At 42.4% G+C, this 17,712-nt stretch overlaps 1 protein-coding gene across 1 annotated transcript in view; it reads left to right on the top strand.

Moving 5' to 3' along the window:
* LOC109910651 overlaps positions 1–17,712 on the top strand; it is a 115,236-nt gene that overhangs the window by 13,420 nt on the left and 84,104 nt on the right. The window contains exon 3 of the mRNA XM_048603498.1: positions 15,112–17,456. Coding sequence (XP_048459455.1) covers positions 15,112–17,456 — 2,345 coding nt within the window. The remainder of the gene's footprint in view (positions 1–15,111; positions 17,457–17,712) is intronic.

Below are 17,712 nucleotides of genomic sequence, written 5' to 3' on the forward strand. Positions count from 1 at the left end.
TTATCTCATTTTCCAGCTATCCCTTTGCCTTCGAATATCCATCACCAATCAACTTTTGAAAGTTTTTGCCTAAAACCAACAAAACTGTGTTCACCTGCACATCTGCCAATGTGGTATACTGCATCCGCTGTACCCGGTGTGGCTTCCTCTACATCGGGGAAACCAAGCGGAGACTCGGGGACCGCTTTGCAGAACACCTACGCTCGGTTCGCAACAAACAACTGCACCTCCCAGTCGCGAACCATTTCAACTCCCCCTCCCATTCCTCAGACGACATGTCCATCCTGGGCCTCCTGCAGTGCCACAACGATGCCACCCGAAGGTTGCAGGAACAGCAACTCATATTCCGCTTGGGAACCCTGCAGCCCAATGGTATCAATGTGGATTTCACAAGTTTCAAAATCTCCCCTCCCCCTACCGCATCCCAAAACCAGTCCAGCTCGTCCCTGCCTCCCTAACCTGTTCTTCCTCCCACCTATCCCCTCCTCCCACCTCAAGCCGCACCTCCATCTCCTACCGACCAACCTCATCCCGCCCCCTTGACCTGTCCGTCCTCCCTGGACTGACCTATCCCCTTCCTAACTCCCTACCTACACTCACCTTTCCTGGCTCCATCCCCGCCTCTTCGACCTGTTTGTTTCCTCTCCACCTATCCTCTCCTCTATCCCTCTTCTATCCGCCTCCCACTCTCTCCCTATTTATTTCAAAACCCCCTTCCCCTCCCCCTTTTCTGATGAAGGGTCTAGGCCCGAAACGTCAGCCTCTCTGCTCCTATGATGCTGCTTGGCCTGCTGTGTTCATCCAGCCCTGCACCTTGTTGTCTCGGATTCTCCAGCATCTGCAGTTCCTACTAAAACTGGGCTTCCTCCACTTTAGAAATTTAACTTTTAGATCCGATCTATTTTTTCTCATCACTATCTTAAAGCTAATAGAATTATGATCACTGGTCCCGAAGTGCTCCCCAACTGATACCTCAGTCACTTGCCCTGCCTGATTTTCCAAGAGTCAGCCAAGTTTTCATCCTTCTGTAGTAGGTAAATTCACAGACTGAATAAGAAAATTTTCTTGTAGACACTTAATAGATTCCTCTCCAGTCAATTTCTGAACACAATGGCTGTCCCACTTTATGTTTGGAAAGTGAAAATTGCTACCATTACTACCCTATTATTCTTACAGACAACTCATACCTCCTTTCAAATTTGCTTCTCAATTTCCTACTGACTATTGGGGTGTCTATAATACAATCCCAATAAGGTGATCTTCCCTTTTTTTATTTCGCAGTCCCACCCAAATAACTTCCTGGACATACTCGTTGGAATATCGTCCATTAGTATAGCTGTAATGTTATCCCTAATCAAAAATGCCACTCCCCTTGTCTCCCCGCCCAGACTATCCTCCCTATAGCAACTATACCATGGAACATTAAACTGCCTTTCCTATCCATCCCTGAGCCATATGTCAGTAATCGCGATGTTATCCCAGTCCCATGTTCTCAACCATGCCCTGTGTTCATCTACCTTACCTTTCAGGCCTCTTGCATTGAAATACAGGCAGTGTAATTGATCAGTCCTAACTCCTTCTCCACTTTGTCCTGCATGCCTTGACTATTTGTCTTGCTCCTTTTCCCAACTGTGCCAGTCTCAGACTGATCAATTTTCTCAATATCTCCGTGGGTCCTTCAACCTCCCCTTACTAGTTTAAATCCCCCCAAGCAGCTCTAGCAAATCTCCCCAAAAGTATATTAGTCCCCTTCTATTTTAGGTGTAATCTATCCTTCTTAAACAGGTCACTTATACTCAAGAAGAGATTCCAATGATCCAAAATTGTGAATCCTTCTCCCTTGCACCAGCTTCTCAACCGCGTATTCGTCTGCTCTATCCTCCCATCTTGCTCTATCTAGCTTGTGGCACCAGGAGGAATCCAGGTATTCACACCCTCGAGGATCCACTTTTTAAATTCCTGCCTAATTTCCTATAATCTGTCCTCATAGCCTCGTCCTTTTCTCTTCCAGTCTTGCTATTTGACTGAATATGGCATCAAAAAGCCTTTGTGAAACGGGTGTTTATTGGAATTTGGGAGAAAAATTTGCGTTCAGAATCATAGCTGGGACAAAGCAAGATGGTTATGGAAGTCGGAGGTCAGTCATCTCAACTCCAGGGCCTCTCTGCCAGGGAACTACTTTGGGGTGAAGTATCTCAACAATAATAAATGAAAACGAAAAGTGCTGGAGAACGCAGCAGGTCAGGCAATGTCTTTGGAGAAATAAAACAGAATTCATGTCTTGAGATTACATCTCTTCTTGAATAGCTTTATCTAACACATTTCCTTTGTCATAATTCAGAGTTGGGGTGTCTGATGCTTTAGATGTTCGATATTGAAGTTGACCATGCCCACATGCAGCAAGACCTGGGAAACATTTAGGTTTGTGCTGGGCAGTGGCAAGTAATATTAGAGCCATTTCCAAAATGAGTGAAATTAACTATCATCCCTTGACATTCAATGGCATTTCAATCTCTGTAAACCTCCTGGTGGTAACCCTTGACCAGAAACTGAGTTTGTTTAGCTATAAAAATATTATAGTTTCAACAACAGGTCAGGGGCAAACGTCTTGCTGTGAGTTAATCAACTTTCCTCTCTTCAAAGCCTGTCCATTACCGACAAGGCTCACGTCTGGAGATTGATGAATGATACCCATTTGACTGGATTAGCCCATGTCCTATAACACTTAAGATGCTTGACACCATCAAGTGCCAAGTAATCCGTTTGATTGGCACCAGATCCACAAATATATAATTCCTTCACCACCAATGTTCAGCAACAGCAATGTGCACCTTCCAGGAGACGCATTGCAGATATTTACCAAACCCCTTTGACAGTCTGATCAAAACCCATGACATCATCATACAGAAGGACACATACACAGTTACATGTGAAAATCACCACCTGTAAGTACCGTTCCCAGACTTGGAAACTGATTGCCTTTTCTTCATTGTTGTTGCGTCAAAGTTCTGGAACACTTTCCATAAATGCATTGTGGGCTTATCCAGGGGAAATATATAACAGCCATTCAAGAAGGCGCTCAACCTACCTTTTCAAGAACAACTAGGGATAAACAATAACCTGTGGCCTGATCTTCAATCTCAATATTCCACGAATTAATAATAAATAACAATGCTCATCTGAAGTCGGAATCATATCATGTTGACAGCATCAGTAACATGAAAATTTCCCATTATACTACACAACACCCCCCCAACCAAATTTCTTTATACTACTTTAGTTTGCAAAATTCCATCAATTAATTTGGCTATTTATATTGTCACTATCTCACTTACCCTAAAAATTTAATTTCTGAGGTTTTGGAATTCGCACTAATTACCCTGGACTGATTTACTTAAATTATGAATGAAGGCGACCGGTTCCCAACATCCATAGAACTGTTGCATCACTTTGAAGTATTTAATGAAACAATGTTCTCTCTAAGTCACTTTGCATGTTAATCATATTCAGATTCTCTTTTTGTTTGAGTAAGATGGATGCCTTCCTGTTCCTCCTGAATGGTTCTTCAAGTGTGTAAACAATATGCAGTCGTGGTTGTTCTAATCATTTGAACACTGTACCCACATATTGTCCGTTACTTACACAGAAGTTTTAAAACTTTCTGTCAAGAATGACATTGTTGTGCCTTGTTGTTTTGAATAGTAATACTTATCCTGCATTATTTTGTTGTCTGTTTCTGTGTCCTTGACTTTTTCACAGTCCTAAAACAGTATACTCCAAGGTTTTGGAGTAGATTTGTAGCTCGGGTTGTGGGTGTTGAGGTTGTTGAAGTTGCGAAACAAGAAACCAGCTTGGCGAACCAAACAACTTCAACAACCTCAACACACTGTACTCCAACTGAGATTCAACCACATTGTGGGAATTTCCATTTATTATATTCTTCCCACGAGTAAATATGCTTGTTTGTATTCACTGCTTGATTATGTGACCTGTAACATAATAATCCTAATTCCCAATCCACACGTTTGGTCATTAATAACTTTACATGTTTGATCACCCATTTGTCGTTTGCCTTTGCCAGTGGATGAAATAGCTAATTTAGGATCAGCTTGATACCTGCTTCATTCACAAATTTCTGGATTCCTCTTTCTCAAATTGTGGCCAGTACCTATTTCTTCTGGCAAATTGTGTGTTAAAATAAATCAACTCTGAGCTCTAATTGGTTATTGCACTGCTACTGTATTCATTCTCTAAACTGCGATGCATCTAAATTAGTATTTCATTAGTGCAAATTCCATTTGAAGTTAAATAAATGTACTGATCGTCTTTTCCAAGATTCATTCAGAAATTTTGAAGACATTAGAGCTCTGTGGCCGATCAATGACACATGTGTGACAAGGTTACTTAAATTTCTCTATTTCGTTTAAAATACATGGTCAGTATACAAATTGTTGATCCCAGGCTCCACCTTCAATGATTCCTGTGTGTCCCACGTGACGTTTTATAAGGATGTTTTACCATGGTGCACCTCTTTTCAAATAGTTGTTGCCAACGACTAGTAACTCATTCACAGTTATATTTGCTTATTATAATGTGAATTCCTCGTTTAACTGAATAAAGTGAATTAAGCTATACAAATCCCTGGTTCGGCCACATCGGGAGTATTGTGTCCAGTTCTGGTCGCCTCATTACAGGAAAGATGTGGAAGCGTTCGAAAAGGTGCAGGGGAGATTTACCAGGATGTTGCCTGGAATGGAGGGAAGGTCTTACGAGGAAAGATTGAGAGAGCTAGGGCTTTTCTCTTTAGAACAACGAAGGATGAGAGGTGACTTGATTGGGGTGAACATAATGATCGGAGGTATAGACAGAATGGAAAGCTGCACAACTTTCTCTCAGTTTCATACTTGGAGACTAAAGAGTACTCATTAATCCAGTGGATTCTTCATCAGTGAGGATTACACCTTACTTTTCAACCAGATTCACCATTGCCCTGGATGGCGCATTAGTTGTAACCATACATTTCCTAGTACAAACAATGCAGAGAAGTCATATCTTATTGATGAGTGTGAACATTTTATTTTTAAAATAATTTTCCACTTTCTTTGTATCTGAACAATTCGTCTCATGGTTTGTAATCTGTTTCAGACTGGAATCTGAAACCAAGAAGATCATTAGAGAAGTGCTCAGCGAACCATTATATACTTGCTCCTCAAATGGAGCATATGTCTGTTTTTTTCTGTTTATGCTCTCGATGTACACCGTTTCCTGCTTCAATCATTTTACATTTGAATGTAACCTGCATCCTTTCCATGGAAAATGCATCTGCAGTTGCTACTGTAAATAAGCTTGATTGTAGCGAGTTATTACATTGGAGGAAATTAACTTCTTCTTTGTATTCTTAATAACTATTGTCTGTTCCAGACACCAAAATGATTTTTAACGTTTTTTTATGTCTGTCCAATGGCAAAACTGCATGAACTTCTCTCTGATCTTCCTTACTCATTTCAGTGACATCTATGATCAATCCTAGTTCTCCAATGGATGTTGAAACTGTTGTCAATCCTGTGTTCCATTATGCTAGTGACATTATCTTATTTCTTACTACGTTGTCTGGTTCAGCACAACGTTTTCAAATAATTTATAAAATACTTCTCATATTTTTCTGGGAGCACAGAAGCTTACATAGAGGTATAGCCTCTTTCTGCAGTGTAATGCACCATGTTACCTGAGTTTTCCTAAGCTCCTGAAAGGACCCAGCGAAATCTTGACAAACTGCTTTGTAATTTTCTTGTCACATTGCGTCCTATCTCTTTAGCAAACCTAAAATGATACATGCATATCTGTTTATCAATGACGTGTTTATTTTCTTCAAGGCATGGAGAGTCTCATTGGTCTCTTGCCACATGTTCCTGAGTGTGATGGTGACTTCGTCAGCTTTAAGAATTTTTCGCTATGGCAATTGCTGCTTTCTGCTCGGTTGTTGAAAATCTACAGCTTTTAACCGTGGCTGCAGTCAACTAATTTTGAAACAGCCAAGACCGTACCAGGTGAATTCAGTTAAAAGAGGAATTCACATTATAATAAGCAAATAAAAATAGAACTCAAGCATAGATTAAAGCTCAGAACTGTGCACTCATCGGAGGAATACGGAGACCCCTTCTGTTAGAACCACTGGTTGCAAGAAGATTGATCAAAAAAAGTCTGGTGGCTCTTTTTGAAATCACCGAAGAAAAAGCTAGATTATTTTGCTGGTCTTCATTCTTGATTGTTTGGATCTGTCTGGTAGATGATTTTCTTTGTTTGGAATGTTTTCCTTAATGGAACTATTTCTTTGCTTCCAAACTGATGCACAAGTTGTACATCTAAAATACCATATGATAATATTCAGCTCCTCCTGCTGGGAATTGCAATTTTTCCTTCAAACCACACCTTTTCTATTCCACTCAGGCTGATGAGATTTTGATGTTCTGCTGTTTTACCGGGTTTCATGGAAGGTGACTACACCAAATTCAGTTTAAAATTTGACAAAATCAGAAGGGGTCTCCGTATTCCTCCGATGAGTGCACAGTTCTGAGCTTTAATCTATGCTTGAATTCTATTTTTATTTGCTTATTATAATGTGAATTCCTCTTTTAACTGAATAAAGTGAATTAAACTATACAAAACCCTGGTTTGACCACATCTGGAGTATTGCATCCAGTTCTGGTCGCCTCATTACAGGAAAGATGTGGAAGCATTGGAAAAGGTGCAGAGGAGATTTACCAGGATGTTGCCTGGAATGGAGGGAAGGTCTTACGAGGAAAGGTTGAGAGAGCTATGGCTTTTCTCTTTAGAACGACGAAGGATGAGAGGTCACTTGATAGAGGTGAGCAAAATGATCAGAGGTATAGATAGAGTGGACAGCCAGATACTTTTTCCTAGGGTGGAGGTAGCTATTATGAGGGGGCATAGTTTTAAAGTGAGTGGAGATAGGTATAGGGGAGATGTCAGAGGTAGGTTCTTTACTCAGAGAGTGGTAGGGGCGTGGAATGCATTGCCAGAGAGGGTAGTGGAGTCGGCCTCATTAGGGGCATTTAAGAAGCTATTAGATAGGTATATGGATGATAGTAAAAGGTAGGGGTGGAGGTTAGATAGACCTTAGGTTTAGGGTAAAAGTTCGGCACAACATCGTGGGCTGAAGGGCCTGGACTGTGCTGTACTGTTCTATGTTCTAGAGGGCTAGAGATGGAGAAGGATCACTTTGGTGCATGCTCTAGATCCAAGAAGCAGTCACCTCCACTGAAGAGTGGATCGTCTGGCAATATCCCCTGTGATCAGCAGGAGGAAGAGCTTCGGCTGAGGATGATAGTGAGGGAGAAACATCACTTTGGTGCAAGCATTACAGCCTGGAAGCAGTCACCTTCATTGAAGAGTGGATAGCCTGGCAACAGCCCCCGTTATCAGCTGGAGGAACATCGTCCAGCATAATGTCACAGCTAGGTAGAGGCATCACTTCGGCCATACATGAGACCCTGGAAGCAGTCACCTCCATTGAAGAGCAGATCATTGTGGGTCTGACATCGAGGACTACTTAAGCCCCAAACATTATATCAATGTAGTGTTTCCCTCCCTCCTCCTCTAACCAAAAAGGAATGAGAGAGACGTGCTAATTTGTTGGTAGCAGAATGAGAAGTAAGGCATTGGCACAATAGGCTTCGGTGAGCAGCGGCTCAGCAAAAGGTACAGGTAAGCTCAGGTAAATTTCTTTTAACTTTCTCTTAATCTTAGAGCAGTTGTGATCGCATGGTCCTCCTGCAGGATGTGGGAGATCAGGGAGACCCCCATTGTCCCTGATGACTGCACCAGTGGGACGTGCAGCTGCAGCTCCTGGGAGACTGTGTTAGGGAGCTGGAGATGGAGATGGATGCACTCAGGATCATCTGAGATGCTGAGTGCATCATAAATAACAGTTTTAGTGAGGTGGTCACACCTAAGGTGCAGGGGGAGAGTAACTGGGTGACCACCAGGAAAAGCAAAGGGCCTCGGCAGAGAAAGCAGGAATCCCCTGTGGCCATTCTCCTCGAAAACAAGTATACCACTTTTGATGCTGTTGGGGCGATCGGGGAAAGCACCAGTAGCCAGTTTGGTGGCATTACAACTGGCTCTTGGATACAGTGGGAAAGAATAAAGGTAAATAAAAGGATCTTTGTGATAGGAGATTCGATAGTTAGGGGGACAGACAGGAGATTCTGTGGCTGCCAACGGAAATCCAGGATAGTGTGTTGTTTTCCACGAACCAGGGTCCAGGAAGTCTCGGAGTGGTTGCAATATGTGCTGAAGGGGGAGGGCAAGCAGCGAGAAGTCATTGTGCACGTTGGCACAAATGACATAGTTAGAAATAGGGATGAGGTCCTGCGGAGTGATTATAGAGAAGTAGGAAAGAAAAGTTAAAAACCAGGACCTCGAAGGTGATAGTCTCCAGATTACATCCAGTGCCACGTACTAGTGAGGTTAGGATACAGAGGATATGGCAGATGAAGGCGTGGCTAAATAATTGATGCAGGGGCAGGGATTCAGATTCCTGGGTCATTGGGATCTTTTCTGGGACAGAGGTGACCTGTTCAAGAGAGACAGTTTGCATTTGAACTGGAGGCGGACCAATATCCTGGCGGGCAAATTTTCTTGTGCTGCAAGGAGGGTTTAAACAAGATTGGCAGGAGAGTGGGATCCTAAACAGCAAGGAGGCAAGTGCGAAGCTTGAAGGAGCTACAGTAATCAGAAATAGCAAGCTGAAGAGACAGGTCAGGATGGAACGGTACAGGGAGTGATGAATGCCTGTTGGATTAAATTGTACCTATTTCAATGCAAAAGGACTAACAGGTCAGGCCGATAAACTCAAGGCGTGGATAGGTATGAGTGATTGGGATATTATAGCCATTACAGAAAAATGGTAAGGGAGGGACAGGACTGTTAGCTTAATGTGCCAGGTACAGGTACTTTAGGTGGGACAGAGGTGGAGGAAAGAGGGGAGGAGAGTTGCATTTTTGGTTAAGGGAAGTATCACAAAAGTAGTCAGCGATAAAATAACTGAGGGACCACACAGTGATGCTTTATGTATGGAACTAAGAAATAAGAAGGAGATGGTGACATTATTGGGGTAGTATTTTGGCCCACAAATTGTCAATGAGATTCAGAGGAACAAATATGCAAGGGTATTGGGGAGACTTGCAGGAGCAATAGGCTGGTCATAGTGGGGTTTTTAATTTTCCTAACATAGACTGGACTGCCATAGTGGTAAGGGCTTATCTGGGGTGGAATTTATTAAATGTGTAAAGAAAGTTTCCTTAAGCAGTAAATAGAGGGTCCTACTCCGGAAGGGGAAAAATTGACCTATTCCTGGGAAATAGGGCTGGTCAGGTGATTGAGGTCACAGTGGGGGAGCACTTTGGGACCAGTGACCACAGTTCTGTTAATTTTAAAACAGTTGCGGAAAAAAGACAAAACTGGACCAAAGGTTCAAGTTCTAAATTGGGGCAAGTCGAATTTTGATGGAATTAGACAGGAGCTTGCAGAGTTTGAGTGGAATAGTTTGTTTGCAGGCAAAAGGACCTCTTGCAAGTGGGAGGCCTTTAAAAGCATGATAGCTAGAATTCAAGATATTTATGTTCCTGTGAGGGTGAAGGGCAAGGTTGGCAGGAGTAAGGAACCTTGGATGACAAGATATTGAGGCTTTGACCAGAAAAAAGAAGTAGGCATGGTTTAGGAGCAGGCTGCTGGGATCAAGGGAATCCCTGAAGGTATGTAGGGAATACAGGAGTTTGCTGTAGAAGGAAATCAGGAGGGTAAAAAGGGGGCATGAGGTAGCTTTGGCTGAGAAATTTAAGGTGAATCCAAAGAGATTCTTCAAGTATGTTAAAGGAAAAAAGATTATTTAGAGAGAAAATAGAGCCCCTCAAGGACCAAAGTGGACATGTATATGTGGAACAGCAAGAGATCGGCGAGGTCCTCAAAGAATACTTCTCCTCTGTGTTTACCGTGGAGAAAGACATGATGACTTGGGAACTTGGGGAAGTTAGTGTTGATATCTCGGGGACAGTCCATACCACAGTACAGCAGGTGTTGGAAGTATTAGAAAGTGCTAAGTTGGATAAATCCCCTGGTCCTGATCAGCTATATCCAAGAACCTTGCAAGGGGTTAGGGAAGAAATTGCAGGGACTCTGACTAATATATTTGCATCATCGTTAGCCACAGGTAAAGTCCTGGAGGACTGGAGGGTAATGAATGATGAATTATTAAAGAAGGGCTGCAAAGAAAAACCTGGAAATTATAGACCAGTAAGCTTATCATCTGTGGTAGGTAAGTTACTTGAGAAGGTTCCAAAGGATAAGCTATACATTCATTTGGAAAGACAGGGTTTGATTAGGAGTAGTCAGCATGGTTTTGAGCGTGGGAGATCATGACTCACAAATTTATTAGAGTTCTTTAATGAAGTGACTGGGAAGGTTGATGAGAGCAGGGCAGGAGACATAGTCTGTATGGATTTCACTAAGGCCTTTAATAAGGTTCCACATGGTAGGCTGCTCTGGAAGGTTAGATCACATGGAATCCAGGGAGAGTTGATAGTTTGGGTACACAATTGACTTGATGGTAGGAAGCAGAGGGTAATACTGGAAGAATGCTAGTCTGACTGGAGGCCTGTGAATAGTGGTGTGCCTCAGGGGTCGGTGCTGGGCCCATTGCTGTTTGTTATCCATATTGTTGATTTGGATGAGAATGTACAAGGCATGATTAGTAAGTTTGTGGAAGACACTAAAATGTGTGGTATTGCAGATAGTGAAGAAGGTTATCAGAAATTGCAGCAGGATCTTGATCAGTTGGGAACGTGGGCCGAGAAATAACAAATGGATCTTAATATATATGTGTGAAGTGTTGCATTTTGGGAAGTCGAATCCAGGTAGGTGTTTCATGATGAATGGTAGGGCGTTAAGGAGTGTAGTGTAAGGGAGGGACCTTGGAGTTCATGTGCACGGTTCTCTGAAAGTGGAATCACAGATAGGCATGGCAGTGAAGAAGGCTGTTGGCACACTGGCCTTCATCATTCAGGGTATTGAGTACAGAAGCTGGGAAGTTATGATGCAGTTGTACATGACGTTGGTGAGGCCGCATTTGGAGTATTGTGTTCAGTTTTGGTCACCTTGCTATAAGAAAAATGCTTTTAAACTGGAAAAAGTGCAGAAGAAATTTACAAGGATGTTGCCAGGACTCAAGGGACTGAGTTACGGGGAGAGGTTAGACAAGCTCAGGCATTTTTTTAGAGCATAGGAGACCGAGAGGGGCTCTTGTAGAATTGTATAAGATCATGAGAGGCATGGATAGGGTGAATACACTCAGTCTTTTTCCCAGGGTTGGGGAATCGACGACTAGACGGCATCAGTTTAAGGTAAGAGGGATAAGAATACATGGGAATCTGAGGGGCAACATTTTTACACAGAGGGTGGTACGCATATGGAACGAGTTGCAATTGGAAGTGGTTGAGGCAGGTACATTAAAAACATTTAAAACATATCTGGACAAATACATAGATAGGAAAGGATTCGAACAATATGGGCCAAGTGCAGGGAAATGGACTTAGCATGGATGGACATTTTGGTTGGCACGGACCAGTTTGGGCCAAAGGGCCTGTCTCTGCAATGTAGGACACTATGACTGAAATTTCATCCTGGACAAATATGATTATCTAATCTTTTAATCATCTCTTAGAAAAAAATCAATTCCTCTTGTCATGGGGATTTTGGTTAAGTGTCCTCTTTCAATATAAACTTCAGAAGTCATCAAATCCTTACAATGTGGAAGCAGGCTATTGAGCCTATCAAATCCAAACCGACTCTCCAGGGAGCATACCAACTAGCTCCAACCCTATCAGTGTATTTATCATGGCCACCTAACCCATACACCTTTGGACGGGAGGAGGAAACTGGAGCACCCAGAGGGAAGCAAAGCAAACTCCACACAGAATCACTTGAGGATGAAACTGAATCTGGGTCCCTCGCGTTGTGAGGCAGCATTGTTAATTACTAAGCCACAGTTCCACCCGTCTCTGCCTTCAGTGGTATTTTTATTCACTCTACCTATTGAGCACGTCATCTTCTATAGGCCTGACTGCATACACTGTACAGTCCTGATGATTCTGTATTTTCAGATGTAAGTCTAATGCTGTCCTTATCTCTGGAATTTTCGATGTCAACACAGCTGTGAGCTTTAGCCTCGATATTGTAATTCAGTGTTCTGACGCTGAGCTGCCATCTTATTCGGGTATAACACAAAAATGAATTCAGAGTTGTGTTTTTTTCCGTTTATTTGAAGTCTTCTGATTGTCTGTGTTGGTTTACCAGAGTCTTCCAATTGTATTTGTTTGCTTTTGAAATTTTTTGATATTTTGTTCTGCCGTTTGATGTCTTCTATTTTTTTTTTCAGTTTTTAGCTTCTTGTTCTGACAATTGTTGTCTCCAGTCCTTTTTCTTTCTCCCTCAAGGATTCTGAACTGTCTTCAATTTGCCAGCAATAGGAACATAGGAACATAGAACATGAGGAGGCATTTCAACTCCTAGAACTTATGCAGACATTTACTAAGATCTTGGTCTCACTCCGTTCCCTAACTTTGGTCCACATCCTTTAATACCTTTGCTTAATAAAAATGTATCTTTCTCAGATTGAGAACGAACAATTGTTCTAGGATCAACTTTTGTTGGTGGAAGACAGCACCAAACTTCTTCTACCCTTTCTGTGTAGCCAAGGTTCCTACCATTGATCTTGGACAGGCTGGCTGAGTGGACAAATATTTGGCAAATGCAATATAATATGGATAAATATGAGGTTATCCTATTTGGTCACAAAAACTGGAAGACAGATTATTATCTGAATGGTGGCAGTTTAGGAAAAGGTGACGTGCAACGAGACCTGGATGTCATAGTGGAATAGTTGCTGAAGGTTGGCATGCAGATTCAGCAGGCAGTGAGGAAAGTTAATGGCATGCTGGCCTTCATAATGAGAAGATTGAATTACGGAGTAAGTAGAACTGAGTTCTGAGGAAGGGTCACCGGACCCGAAATGTTAACTCTGTCTTTTCCCTTCACAGATGCTGCCAGGTCTGCTGAGCTTTTCCAGCAACTTTGTTTTTGTCCCTGATTTACAGCATCCACAGTTCTTTCAGTTTTTACTGGAGTAAGTGTGACTTGCTGCAGTTATACAAGCCCTTTGTGAGGCCACACTTTGAGTATTGTGTACAGTTTTGGTCTCCTAGTCTGAGGAAGGACATTCTTGCTATTGAGGGAGTCCAGTGAAAGTTCATCAGAACAATTCTTCGGAGGACAGAACTGACATTTGAGGAAAGACTGTTTCGACTGGGCTTGTATTTGCTGGAATTTAGAAGAATGATTGGGGATGAGGATAGAGGGTATAAGTGAATGATAGGTGGAGATGGAGCCTGGAGAGAGAGAAAAACAGTTGCCGGAAACGTCAGCCTTCCAGCTCCTATGATGTTGCTTGGTCTGCTGTGTTCATCCAGCTCTACACCTTGTTATCTTGGACAGATAAAGGAATGGGTGAACATCAGCCTGGAAGAACGAATAGCAGCTATTTGAGGCCATTCGTGGCTGATAATGGGTTGTTCGTGGTAGCAACTCCTGTGATGACAACCATGTGATGATGCACAGAGGATGAGGTAAGGACATGGGAGAAGGTGCCGAGGGCCTGAAATTATTGAACTAATGTAGAGTCCAGAAGGTTGCAAGGTTCTCAAGTGGAAAATGAGGTATTGATCTTCCTGCTTGCGTTGAGTTTCGCTGAAGCACAGTAGCAAGCCTAGTCCAGAGATGTTGGCCAGGGAACACGATCGTGTGGTAAGATGGAAGGCAATAACATTTGCCATTGCTAAAAGAGCAGCTCAGGGTAAAGTTGAGAATTGAACATAGGTGTTCAGCAAAGTGATCGCCCAGTATGCACTTTGTCTCCCCAGTGTAGAGGAAACTGTATTGTGAGCAGTGAATGCAATATAGATTGAGTGAAGTGCAGGTAGATCACTGTTTCACCTGGGGCCCTGCATATTGAGGGGGAAGGAAGTAAATAGGCAGGTGTTATACCTTGTGCAATTGCCTGAGTAGGTGTGGATAGGGATTTGGGGTGGTGTTGAGAGTCGGATCCTTCTCCTCAGTCATCCCACCGAGATGTGTCATCGTGTCACTGCATTCTATTTCTTCTGCCATATTTCTGTGTATTCCAGCTATGTCCCAAAGAAGTCTATAACACTCCTCTGCATTCTCTGTTATTTTTAAACACTTATACATAAGTCTTGGTTATTAAAATATGACAAAACATTAATCAGCATAATATATATCTCTGGGAGCATTCACCTCACTCTTCTCACTTTTCAAAAAATAAACTGCTCGCCAGTCTCTATTTCCTGTCCTTTACCAGTTTTTTGTAATCAAGTAATTACTGTTGCTTTCATCTTGGTGGCTTCAATATTGATAACTTTCTTTTAGTACTTCATCAAACTTAATGTTCAATGTTCAAATATCTAACATTTTGAAATTACATCGGAGGATAAGATCGTGGAGATGAAATACCAACACATGTTGCTGATATTAAGGTGCAAGCGAAAACAACCCTAAAGAAAGTGGTGAGATATTATCTTCATGATAACTCGAAAAATAAAAGTTCCACTTTTTACGTATTTAAGTTAGAATATTTTTATTGCACACCCATATATATTACACTGAACAACTTACAAATATTTTCTCAACAGTCTTGCTTTAAGAACAGTTGCTGCAGTTATTGGTTGAGACTGTTCGTGTCGCTGTCTACCAATAAGGAGCCAGGACGATGCCAGAGATCGACCCCCTTCCCCCACCCTCCACCACCTTCTCGCTTGGGAAAGAAGTCAGACGGTGCCTGCGTCTCTATTGTGCAGCCATGTTCCGATAAGCTCACCCTTTCAGTCGCTGTATTTCTCAGTTCAACATTAGTCGTCAGAAATATATTGAAATAGTTGTTGCGTTAGGAACAAATTAAGATATGTTTCGACATTTTTGAACAATTTCTTGATAAATAAAAATGACGAATACACCGACGAGCAAAGCGCTTTTTATTTTCCTGTCGTGCGTTTGCCATCTGGTTTTTGGACAAATCTGCTACTCAATTCCCGAGGAGATGGAGCGTGGGGCCTTTGTTGGGAATATCGCCGAGGATTTAAGGCTAAACATTTGGGAATTATCGACTCGCAGATTTCGGCTGGTCTCCGACGACATAAGGCAATATATAGAGGTAAACTTGGAAAATGGCAATTTATTTATTAATAAAAAAATAGACAGAGAACAGTTTTGTAGACAAAACCCCACCTGCTCCTTTGCTTTTCAAATAGCGCTCAAGGACCCCACGGAAATGCATCCTGTCGAAGTCGAGATTATAGACGTAAATGATAATTCGCCCAGTTTTGAGAAGATAGAATATTCGTTGCAGATCAGTGAGTTAATTGCACCAGGGGCGCGTTTCCCCCTCGAAAGCGCGCACGATCCCGATATGGGCACAAACACAATCAGCACTTACCAGATCAGTGCAAATGGGCATTTCGCTGTCAAGGTGCAGTCGATGAGAGATGGGAGTAAAAGTGCCGAGCTGTTATTAGAGAAGCCATTAGATCGTGAGCGGCAGTCGACATTTTACCTTACACTGACGGCCATTGATGGCGGGGTTCCTCACAGATCTGGCACAGCACAGATTATCATCACCGTGGTAGACGCAAACGATAACGCGCCTACTTTCGACCAAGAAATCTACAGAGCGAAAGTACTAGAAAACGCCGCCAAAGGTACATTGGTCATAAAACTTAAAGCTGCTGATTTGGATGAAGGCACCAATGCTGAACTGACGTACTCTTTCACTAATCATGTTACTAAAAGGGATCGCGCGTTGTTCACCTTGCATCCGAGAACTGGAGAGATCAGAGTTCAAGGAACATTGGATTTTGAAGAATCGCCTGTTTGCGATCTTGACATACAAGCTGTCGATAACGCTCCGCCTGGATTTTCTGGACGTTGCAAAGTTGTGGTTGATATAATTGATATTAATGATAATGCCCCCGAATTAGACGTGACTTTGGTGTCAAGTGCGGTGCAAGAAGACACTCCTCCAGGGACTGTGATAGCACTGATGAGTGTAACGGATCTCGACTCCAGTGAATATGGCAAAGTTCAGTGCCAGATTCAAGGGAATATTCCGTTTAAACTCGAAAACCCTGTGGTGAACAGTTATAAGTTGATTACAGGTGACGTTCTCGATCGGGAAACGGTGTCACTCTATAACATTACCATTTCAGCCTGGGATGGAGGCTCGCCCCCTCTAACCACAAGCAAAATCGTAACAGTTTCGGTAACTGATATAAATGACAACGCACCGAGGTTTACACAATCCTCATATAACGTGTATCTGATGGAGAACAACACTCCGGGTACTTCTATATTTGCTGTTACGGCGCTAGACATTGATTTGGGTAGGAATGGAGAAGTATCCTATTCTATTCTGGAAGGTCAAGCGCAAGATCGGTCTGCGCCTGTTTACGTCACGATTAACTCCAAAACTGGCAACATATACCCACTGCGCTCCTTTGATTATGAGCAAGTGAAGCATTTCAAGATCCAAATTCAAGCCCAGGATGGTGGATCACCACCATTGAGCAGCACTGCTAGTGTCAATGTCATAATTTTAGATCAAAATGATAATCCGCCGGTTATCACTTCTCCTTTGACGTGGAACGATTCTGCAACGATGGAGATTTCGTCTCAGTCCGTATATCCAGGTTACTTGGTCACTAAAGTTCTAGCAACAGATGCCGATTCCGGCCAAAACGCACGGCTGTCCTACCAATTTTTAGAGGCTACTGGTCGCAATTTGTTTACTGTAGGCCTTCTCTCTGGCGAAATTAGAGCAACACGGCACTTAAACGACAAAGACATAATAACAGAAAAACTGGTCATCTGTGTGAAGGACAATGGACAGCCGAGCCTCTCCAGTACGGCCACAATCGTGGTTTCAATTTTATCTAATATTACCGAGAAACCTTTGGATGGAACTAACAAACCTTTGCAACCTGAGTACTTTTCTCATCTGAATCATTATTTGATTATCATTTTTGGATCAACTTCCTTTCTGTTTCTTATAACAATTATTCTTCTCGTGTCTTTGAAGTTGAAGCAAGGCAGACATATTAATGAAAACTATAATTCTACTGCACATTGTCACGACCGTAGGAATTCGACAGATGTCCTTAATCGGGGATACGCAACAAACGAGCCAATTAACTATACTGTACCTTGTCAGACTGAAGGATATCGTTACACAGTGTGTTTATCACCGGAATCATCGAAAAGTGATTTTTTATTTCTAAAGCCCTGTCATCCTACTTTGCCTTTTAACAACCTGGGTAGTCAGGAAACCGGAACAACAAAATAATTTAGAAGCATTTGCCACGCCGAGAATGGTGGACAAATCGCCGCGATGAAAAATTATTGCCATTTGATGAGGCAGTAGGTATGATTTTTGTATATGGCTACTGTCGGATATCTGTAGCAGGACGTGCAACAGGCTAACTTATTTTCTGTTTTGCTCAGTATAAACTCTGCCTTTAGTACATATCCTGTCAACGTTCCCATGAATTCTCAAAAAGTTTGTTGCAAATT

This window comes from Rhincodon typus, chromosome 12 (assembly GCF_021869965.1).
Source record: "Rhincodon typus isolate 14 chromosome 12, sRhiTyp1.1, whole genome shotgun sequence".
Taxonomy (NCBI): domain Eukaryota; kingdom Metazoa; phylum Chordata; class Chondrichthyes; order Orectolobiformes; family Rhincodontidae; genus Rhincodon; species Rhincodon typus.